Source organism: Branchiostoma floridae, chromosome 10 (assembly GCF_000003815.2).
Source record: "Branchiostoma floridae strain S238N-H82 chromosome 10, Bfl_VNyyK, whole genome shotgun sequence".
NCBI classification, from domain to species: Eukaryota; Metazoa; Chordata; class Leptocardii; order Amphioxiformes; family Branchiostomatidae; genus Branchiostoma; species Branchiostoma floridae.
In genome coordinates this window covers 2,276,610-2,286,997 of record NC_049988.1, presented here as the reverse complement: position 1 = coordinate 2,286,997, position 10,388 = coordinate 2,276,610, and the positions used below count along the sequence as shown (strand labels likewise).

Below are 10,388 nucleotides of genomic sequence, written 5' to 3'. Positions count from 1 at the left end.
ACAGGATCTTCCTGCCAGCGGTGCAGATTTTGTTATCGGTTATTATCAAACATGTAGTAGGAAAACCCTCTTGACAGATGGATACATAACTCATACTGCAACATTATGTGGATTATCAGTATCAAACTTTGTACCCTTTGACCCTTGGTTATACCAAGATCGTCAACATGGCTGCCGCAGACCAAGAACCCTGAGTCAGCGCAGTTCGTCCTCGTTCCTACCAAGACGGGAGTTATCTGCACGGGTTTCTTGGAACTGTTGGCGACTTACAGAAGGCTGGGGTACTGCAGGATGTCGTCCTTGATGTCGAAGACCGACGCTTTCCCTGCCATCGGCTTGTTCTGTCCGCGGCCAGCCCCTACTTCAGGGCCATGTTTACAAGTGACATGGCGGAAAGTCAGCAGAAGACAGTTGTTTTACAGGTACAGTTGGCGTGACGTGGTTACAATAGAGTGAAACTGGGATCTTCCAAATATGATGCGTATTATAGAGAACATGTGAACGGAGGGAAATCCATTGTTTACCCAAACCAAATCTTATCTATAAATGCCCCCTCTCCACTTACTATTGCTGTTGGTGTTTAGGGGTTAAAGGTTAGCTTCGCGGGCCACACTCAGAATAATGAGTTTGTATTTTAAGTTTAAAAAATGATTGCTTCCAAATGTCGAAAACAGACTACTATATATGCAAAAAGTAATAGAGAATATGTAGATAGAATAACAGAATGGGATGAAACAAGTAAAATATATGTGATACAAGCCCTCTCACATAAGTTACCACGCACGCGTGGGTGAGAGCAAGTCTGGGTAACATATCAAAGTTGAAGGCCCCAGACCTAGAAATTTCCGCCATTTTCCAGACGCCATTGCTCTCCGGATACTGTTACACAAATTGAGAAGATGGTAGAGACATGACTGTTTATGTCTGAGGGCCTTCAACTTTGACATATTACACAGAGTTCCTCTCACCTGCGCGTGCATTGTAACATCTAACTATTCTGATACTATCCTATGCTGTCGTAGGATCTGCTTGATTATCTATACCCTGATAATAACTTACACGTACCTTGTGTGATAAACGTTTGATCTTTCCTCCGTTACATTATTTTGCAGGGTTTGGATGCAGGCATGTTTGGTGACATCTTGAGTTACATCTACTCGGGAACCCTCCATGTGTCCCTGAACAAAGTGCAGCTCCTGTACCAGGCAGCCGACCTTCTCCAACTGGACTATGTGAAAGACACCTGCAGCAGCTACATGGCCATGAACGTGGAGTGCTCCACCTGTGTGGCCTTGTACAAGTTTGCTGATGTCTACTCCCTTGACATTGTCCGCAAAGCTTGTCTGCAGTTGATTGACATAAACTTTGTTGAGGTAGGTCTTAATAATAATGTGATAGTAGGTTACTTCAATGTATAAATCCCTCTCATACAATGGTGGTCGGAATCTGTCATGAAATTCTTTGTATGTTAAAAAAAAACCTTTATAGTTCCCTTCCTTGTGTAAGTAGAGTGAGAGGTTTTCAAATACGAGTGTAAAATTTGTAATCTGATTATAGAAATACAATATATGATAGAATATACTTTTCAGTGCTATTTTGCCAGTTTAACAAGGTCTGAACCGGCCTGTACCAATGTCAATAAAATAGTATTTTCCCCAGTACCGTTTATATACATGTACTCTGTACCTCCATAGGTTGCCTCCAGCGAGGAGTTTTGCAGCCTGAGTGTGAATCAGCTGACTGAGATCATCAGCCACGATGAGCTGGATGTTAAAGATGAGACAACAGTGTGGGAGGCTGCGGTGAGATGGGTGCATAACTGCAGAGTGGACAGGTGGGTGCCTTCTATGGGTGTCGTCTATTCGTCTAACCTGTTGGTAATTCTGTGAACACATTAAATGACTGCAGAAACCCAATCTATTACGAACATTTTGGCAGGTTATAATGCCAGAAGGAAGGATAATGGAATGATACCAAGAAATTTCTTCAGTGAAATTTGTCCACAAAACTTTGGACCTCTGTACCGTACAGACAGCATCACCTACCCAGCATCCTCCCTCACATCCGCTTCAACCTGCTAACCCCAGACGACACGGCAGCTATCTCGGAACACCCCATGGTAAAGGAGGATCCTGGGAGTTCTGAGGTCATCAGGAACGGGGTACTTAGAGGTGCCTCCAACATGAAGCCAAGATTTGGGATTGGTGCAGAGAAAATGGTCCTTTTCTTTGAAACCAGGTCTGAACTTAGCTAACTAGAGCATTATTTGGAGGCTTTAATATTTCTTGTTGTCCTTGTGGTCCCATCTGGTAACTGAAACTTATGATGTTGGTTGTAGTTGACCTCAATCTTAAAGACCAAACAGGAGTGCCCTGGGCACAGCACTAAGGAAGTACTCCCTACTGTGACCATCCCAGCAGCTAGAGGGGTGAATTGACCCCTATAAATACATAAACTAATAAAAATCTCAGACTGTCTACACACTGGAAACAAAGGCAGGGACAGATTAGCATAAAATACTGGTCAAAAATTCAAATATTTTCTCTACTGGTTTTCAAGGAAACACTATCAAACCCTGCAGAATGATCCAGATAGCTGTAACAAAGTTACATAATCGAGGTCCTAATAACAGCAACTTTCAAATTTTGGGAAACCAACCTTGTGTTCAAATTGAAACTTTCAAGTCTGCTCTGCCAACTTTGTATCAAAATGTCTTTTTGTATCTACACATGATTGCAACTTGAAAATCTTCCTTATAACTGAATTAGCTCTGATATTTATGTGTCTAGAAATATGGCTAATAATGTGGTGTCTGTTTCCAAGTGTACCAACAGGGGCTATGTAGACTGTACATGTAACTGTCAGGTATGTCTCACAGTACCAGAGTAAGACAAGCCAGCATTTTCATTACTTTATATTCTGGGTTAGGTAAAGCTTTATGTATAATCATACTTTAATACCTAATGTAGTATCCTAATATCAACATTGAATTGAAAATAAACTTGTGTTGGTCAGCCGTCTAAGCCAGCCTTCCCCGATGTGAACTCCACCACAGTGAACAGAAGACTGAGCTCTAGTAGTTTACGTTAGCCGAATTTATTGGGTGGTTTTATAGTACGGGGTTGGTCTTTAAGTTAAACCTTCCCCATACGAATGAAGCAAGATTTGTGCATTGTTCTTAATTTCTCGATTTTCATTTTTTTTTCAGTCCCAACCCCAACAGGATGCAGGGCATCAATCCCAGAATAGGACAGTCCTTTAGCATCCATTTCACTGAAATCCCTCCTATCGTCAGTGCTACAGTCACCAGTGACAACGAAATCTACGTCCTGGCTAAGGAATCAGAGGATCAGATGTCCCTGCTGCTGTACAAGCAAATGAAGAGTGTCTGGGAACAGATGTCAGTAGTGGAGAAGCTTCCCGGATTGATAAGAAATCAGCACCTTTTGGCCCTTGATGGACATCTTTATTACCTTGCTTGTGATTGGACCAAGCCGTCACATATTGTTAGATATAGCATGAAGAGGTATCACAAGAACACGAACAGTGAGTGGCAGGACTGTTCCCAGCTTAAAGATGACATTTCTGACATGGAACCATCATTGTCAAATGGTTGCCTCTATTTGTTATGCTCAAGAGAACTGTACTGTTACAACCCAACGGAGGATCGCTGGTTCCAGCGAGCCCCACCGACTAAAAGTACCCACGTGTTTTGGACCAATATTACCCTTGGTACTGAGATCTTCCGCACAGACATGAACTTTACTTCTGTGTCAGTGTACGATACTGAAGCAGACAGGTGGCAGGAGCTTCCAGCTTGGAAGAGTCCTCTTGAGGCTGAGGATAGAGATTACAATGCTAATTTCTTTGTATTTGAGAACCAGCTACATGTGTATTTAGATGCCGCAAAGTGTAAATATCGGCAAGTACTTGTGTATGACAGGCATGAAGGTGTTTGGAGAGAGTCGGAGTACACCTTGCCTGACGTGTACTGGGACTGTTCACCTGTTGCGGCACGTGTCTACCTGCCAGGTGTGCAGGACAGGTGTGCTAACACACAGAGAACCATAGATGCAGGGGACACAGCTGTCTGATTATATCATTAGTGCTGCTGTTGCCTTTTGTTACGTGCCTTTTACAGTGGCTTTATTTTACTTTGAGTAGCACCTTGGTGGTTGGACGTTAGCCCCTCTTTGTTTCATTTGAATACGGGAACATTTGATCTTCTGGTATTGTGTTGGACATGGCACCATCGAGAAAAAAATCTGTTTTTGTATGACAAAGTGATTCAAATTGTAGGTATTTTTGTAGTTTTCATATTGGTATGAAATATTTGCTAGATGTAACTGATGAGAACAAAATAGAATATGGATAAGTTGTATGTTTTGGATTTGGGACACTTGTTTTCTCATACCAAGCATTCTTTTTGGTGGGAGTGGAGAGATGGATTTTTACAAATATTTTTTTTTAATTACCAGTTATTAGATATTACAAGTAATGTTTACTGGACGGAGTCAACATAATTCAAGTCATTTTTATGATATTTAGAAATAATGTTGACAATATTGTTGAACCATTGCATCTATTCACAGCTAATAGATGATAAAAGTACTGAGTTATCTCATTTTTTAGTTGCAAGGACACTAGAGATGCTGGGCAGAATGATCTATGATAAATTTAAGGCACAGATTGTACATGAATATCATGGCCATTTGGGCATATGAAATATGAAGTAACGTTTGTTCCAGTGTACTAGTTGAATGTTGTTGAATGTCATTGTACTAGTAGAATTTACTACTAAAATAAAGGACACGTATATCCTTCCTTTCAGCTGCACAGATAAAAATATTGATTGTTATTTATTGTTATGATACAAAAAGTTTTATTATTTGTTGCTTCTGGATTCACCTGACCATATTTTTTTTCGCTTTCAACAACAACAAATAAGTCCTAAAAATAATACAGGTTTTGCTACCACAAACCTGTAAATATTACGATTCAGAGCCACATACAAATAATTTCTGTCTAAAATCAATACCTTTTATTCAGAATATCAACAATGTTAAACTTTCCTTTGATGCGTGTCTAACTATGCCACCCCCTCCCACCTACTGGTCCTTTAGAGGTGTTTAGGGTTTAAAGGTCAACTTTGCCGTTCACAAATCAATATCATGAGCCTGTACTTCTACCCCAAAGATAAGAGCTTACAGTAATCAGAAAATTATTATTTACTATGTGTCCCAAAACTAGTACTAGTAATAGAGATTATGTAGATAAAAAAGCAGAATAGGATGAAACTTTAACCTTCAGTTTATAATCAAAAGAATTTGTTTATATAAGAAGTTTATTTGCAAGTTCGTGCCCGAGGGCTAATTGCAAGTACATGGTATACACATAGTGACAATGGACAGTCATAAACAATATTCTAATCTAATGCTAGTGTTGGCTATTTCTAAACAGGTTGGGTTTGACTTCTTTTTTGGAAGCAGAGGGAGACGAAAAGCCCCACATTTTCTAAAATTCGTGGGCTCTGCAATTTCAAGAGAAAAGTGGCTTTCTGTTCGTCTGTCAATGTTGGGAAGTTGGGATAATACTTTGTGACCTCTCTAAACAGAGTGATTCTTTCGGTTTCGCTGAAAGAACATTTGGAAATGAAATGTATTTCGTCTCCCACTGCTTTAGATGTACAATATTTACAAATTCTTTCACACACTGGTAATCTCTTATATCTCCCTCTTTCCACTTCAAGAGGATGAGCGCTAATTCTGACTTTGCTTATTGCGGAGCGCAGCTCGAATTCAACTAGTTCTAATTACTTCTCTCTAGCGTATACAGATTTACAAGTTTTGTAGAATCTCAGCTCAACCGGTATCTATACTTATATTATGTAGAGACGTCTGGATAAACATATTGGTAATTCTGTTCCTTATCATATTCCATACATATACAGGGTCACAGAGTGAGTTGTCAGAGTACCAGAGATAATAATATCCACTATAATCAAGTAAATCTTTGACACGCTGTAAAAGTGCTCTTCTCCGGCCGTTTACAACGGAGTTATGCTGTTCCAAGAGTGCATTTACTTGTAATGGATGCGTAGTAAAATCCATTTGTGTTAAACACAACCAATATTTTACAAGTCGAACGGAAATATCTATGTCTAGTGGAAATCTGCCTAATTCGGACCTACATGCTAAATTACTACTATTTCTAGAGACCCCAAGAATGTTCTTGTAGAATTGGTTGTGTGTAATTTCGATCGGAGATGTATCATTTAATTTCTCGGCACCCCAAATTTCACAACCATATAACAGAATGGGTTTAACACAGGAATCGAATATTCTTAGAAGGCTATCGGGTGAGACTGATGAACTAGTTAGACATTTGAAGCTGTGCATGGCTTTGCTCGCTTTGTTTGACAATTGTTTTTGGCTAATTAAAAGGTACCTGATGATGTTATGGTAATACCTAGGTAGCAATATGAAGGTACGATGTCTTCTCTCTCTTGTCCGAATAAAATGTTTTGTTTTAAATATAAGGCCAGATTTGTTGAATATGATGATTTTTTATTTCTTTAGATTCACTTCGAGCTTCCATTTATTGCAGAATATGTTTAGTTTATCTAATGCACTTTGCAGTCCTTTTTGGGTCTCAGAGAATAAAAAGACATCGTCTGCATATAGCAAACATGACACTAATAAATTATTGAGTGCGGGTGGAGAACATTCGGTATTATCTAACTCGTGAACAAGGTCGTTTATAAAAAGATTAAAAAGGATAGGGCTTAGGTTACACCCCTGCCTGACACCCTTATTGGCAACAAACTGTGACTATATATTTCCCTGCTATAGATACCTTGATAATGATGCTTTCTGTGGTAAAAGGTTAAACATTGTTACATTGTGTTGTTCTGCAGGGTTTGGATGCAGCCATGTTTGAGGAGATCCTGAGTTACATCTACTCGGGAACCCTCCATGTGTCCCTGGACAAAGTGTAGCCCCTGTACCAGGCAGCCGACCTCGTCCAACTGGACTATGTGAGAGACACCTGCAGCAGCTACATGGTAGAAAACGTGAAAGTGGAGCGCTCCACCTGTGTGAACCTGTACAAGTTTTTTTATGTCTACTCGCAGGATATTGACCGGAGTCGTTGTCAGAAGTGGATTGTCAGGCATTTTAGTGTGGTCAGTCTTCATAATGGGTTAGTCCAATGTCCCAAATTCCAATCTCATATCGTACCTAACATAAAGAGAATGAATTGCACACACTGGAATGTAAATGAAAGAGATACAAAATAAACAGATATTTAAGTTTTAATTCACAGAACAGGAACATAGGTTTTGCTGCAGTGCATGTATATCATCACTCCTTTTCTTTGTCAACTTTATTTCCTTCTAGTACTAACAGTAGAACAAATTATGTGATGCGTAATAGGAATTATGTGATATGTAATGAATACATGATTTTCTATTCTATATAAATGACAGTATTCTGTATGGCCCAACCTTGGATTTGTGGGAGGACCGGGATTTAGGTTGATATAGAATTTTGAAGAGCCGTTTTGTATTTTATTTATATCGTGCCAACCAGAGAAATTGCAAGCCTATCACAAATAGCTTGACTTGGCATTAAATCACATCGCATCAACGACTTTATTGGTCGATTCCAACAAAACAACAGAGCTATGGAACAGGTCAACCAGTTTGGTTCAAGAACAATTGTTTGGCAACGTTGCACTTAAGCGAGTTCGAATCTTTCGAATTGAAGTACAGAGTATGTTAAACTGAAGTTTAGATATACCGGCAATAAAAAAACAGACACAGATCATTGTTTACATTTTACTTTTGATCACCACATTAACAACAATGTTAAATCACACTTTCCTGCAATACATTGGTACATATACATCTACTCTGCACCTCCACAGGTTGCCTCTAGTGAGGAGTTCTGCAGCCTGAGTGTCAGTCAGCTGACTGAGATCATCAGCCACGATGAGCTAGATGTTAAAGAGGAGACAACAGTGTGGGAGGCTGAGGTGAGATGGGTGCAGCACAGCAGGGAGGACAGGTGGGTGTCAGGGCTTTTGAGGTACATCTTATTGTTTTAACATGACATAAAATATTTTATTGATAAGTTGATGTTTCATTAAAGGGGCATTCCACTCCAGAAGGGAGTACTTATGACGTCATTATGACGTCGTCGATGTTGCTATTGGCAAAAAAAGTCGTAATAAACATTATTTTTCTGTTATCTGCACTTGTTGTTACATTTTTGTAGTATAACTTGAAGTTGTCTGAGAATACCCTTTTTTCATGGGTCCAGCCAATATAATCAAATTAATGACGTCATAATTACGTCATATTACGTCAACGTAACGTCAAACGTTAAATACTTGTCAGATATTATGTCGATATCATGTCCTGAAAATTTGGTGGCCCTATGGCAGGTCGTTCAAGAGTTAGAGGACTTAGAAGTGGAGGGCCTCAAAAGCCCCCCCCCCCCGGTCCAGGGATGACCAAAAAAGCCCGATCTGAATAGGGTTAAATGATAAAAACAAATAGAGCTCTGCACGGTTGCAGGACAGGGTTGTTTAACAACATTTTTGTTTATATCGTAGGTTTTGCTTAATGTCCCTACAATGGGATCGATCTTGCAGTACATTTTATAGAAAACCCTATTCCTTCTTATAGATAAGGATGCATTTGTGATCTGATGTGCGCACGATTCTTCTTTCTTTTGAGGCTACCAACTTCGTAATAAATGAAAGGAAAACGTTCAATGTGTCATCATGTGCGTAACAGAAGATGTTACACTTCTCCAGACAACAAAAACTGCTTGCACCACAAGGTGATGTCATCACTAAAATGTGCTGGAAGAATGGACTTTTGGTTAACGTGTACACATTCGAATGAATTGTGATGTACATGTATTTAAAGGTCAAAACGATTCATCACCCCCTGTGACAAGCCGTTTGTGTAGTTCGCAGAAGTGTGATCAAACCAATCTATTACCCGTAATCATTAGTCTGGGTTTGCTTTCAGTTTATTAGGTTAACATTTTATTGTTCTGTTCTAGTTTGTTTCCTGTTATTGTAAAATTCAAGCAAACTTTGAATTTATGCCCTCCGAATTTGTTTTCTATTTTTGTATTAGGTTAACTTTGAATTTTTGCTGTCCTTGTTTTATATTCCGTTTTTTTGTATTATGTTAACTTTGTATTTGTGCTATACATTTTGTTTTCATTTTTCTCTATTTTTATATGCTATACGCCATTTACCGTAGTGTTTATATTTGACTTTTTGCATCACATGATTATATGATATAATAAGTTTACTTGAACAATAATATAAGTTGCACTTCTAGCAGCCATACACTGGTCAGACCTTTCAGTGAAGGACTGCATAGAGTTCAGGGCTTTTGCTTCAGACGCCTATTGGAATGTTATGGCTTTTCATAAAGAGTGCACCAGATTATGATTGCAGACTAAATCTAACATGACTGAGACTTACACGATATTGGGTGTTATTCATTATATTAACACGGATTTATGTTTCCATTTACAATGTGCATTTTTGTATCATTTTGTAAACAATAATTATCCACTGATACATACATGTAATCCTTTTTACTTGATTTGATTTATTGAGATTGCAAACAATACAGTACACGTGGGTTTTGCCAAGTACTCTTCTGTTTCAATGCCCGTTGTAAAGTAATCCATCTAATGTCATGTTCAAAGAAAAAATGTATAACGTTAGCTCCACTGTATGCCCATCAGCTGGCCCAATGTATACATATTGTTACATAGATTCACATCCGGCAAAGACATGACCAAATATTTTTTTTTAAATTTGCTGGTAATTTTTTCACTATCAAGAAGTTACATGTAATGGAAGACATCCTTCGATCTCGAGATATGATGCCAGCACTCTTCCTGCTACATTATGTGGGTAATCAGTGTTGGTCTTGCCTAGCTACTCTTTGACCCTGGTGTCATTTAATCGTCATCAACATGGCTGCTGCAGACCAAGAAATCCTCGTCAGCGCAGTTCGTCATCGTTCCTACCAAGACGAGAGCTATCTGCACGGGTTTCTTGGAACTGTGTGCGACTTACAGAAGGCTGAGGTACTGCAGGATGTCGTCCTTGAAGTCGAGAACCGGCGGTTTCCCTGCCATCGGCTTGTTCTGTCCGCGGCCAGCCCCTACTTCAGGGCCATGTTTACAAGTGACATGGCGGAAAGTCACCAGAAGACGGTTGTTTTACAGGTAGGATTGACGTGATGTTTGGTTTAAATAGAGTGAAATAATGACCATTATAATATGCTATGTATCCTACAGAACACACAAAACAATGACAACTCATTGTTTACTAAAACCATCAATGTTCAA

The 10,388-nt window shown here is 39.3% G+C and overlaps 1 protein-coding gene across 1 annotated transcript; it reads left to right on the top strand.

Annotated features, from left to right (window-relative positions):
• The first annotated feature begins 386 nt into the window (after positions 1–386).
• LOC118424235 (kelch repeat and BTB domain-containing protein 2-like) lies at positions 387–5,374 on the top strand. The gene is made up of 5 exons (XM_035832776.1): positions 387–422; positions 1,113–1,373; positions 1,695–1,834; positions 2,032–2,238; positions 3,209–5,374. The coding sequence occupies exons 1-5, from the start codon at positions 387–389 to the stop codon at positions 4,092–4,094; spliced, it is 1,530 nt and encodes a 509-aa protein (XP_035688669.1). The 3' UTR covers positions 4,095–5,374.
• The last annotated feature ends 5,014 nt before the right edge of the window (positions 5,375–10,388 follow it).

What these genes read in the sequence shown, in the direction of transcription:
- LOC118424235 (XM_035832776.1), top strand. Translation starts at nt 387, where the DNA reads ATGGCGGAAAGTCAGCAGAAGACAGTTGTTTTACAG. An exon ending in TTGACATAAACTTTGTTGAG is followed by an intron (nt 1,374 to 1,694) that starts GTAGGTCTTAAT and finishes GTACCTCCATAG; the next exon opens with GTTGCCTCCAGCGAGGAGTT. An exon ending in GTCCTTTTCTTTGAAACCAG is followed by an intron (nt 2,239 to 3,208) that starts GTCTGAACTTAG and finishes TTTTTTTTTCAG; the next exon opens with TCCCAACCCCAACAGGATGC.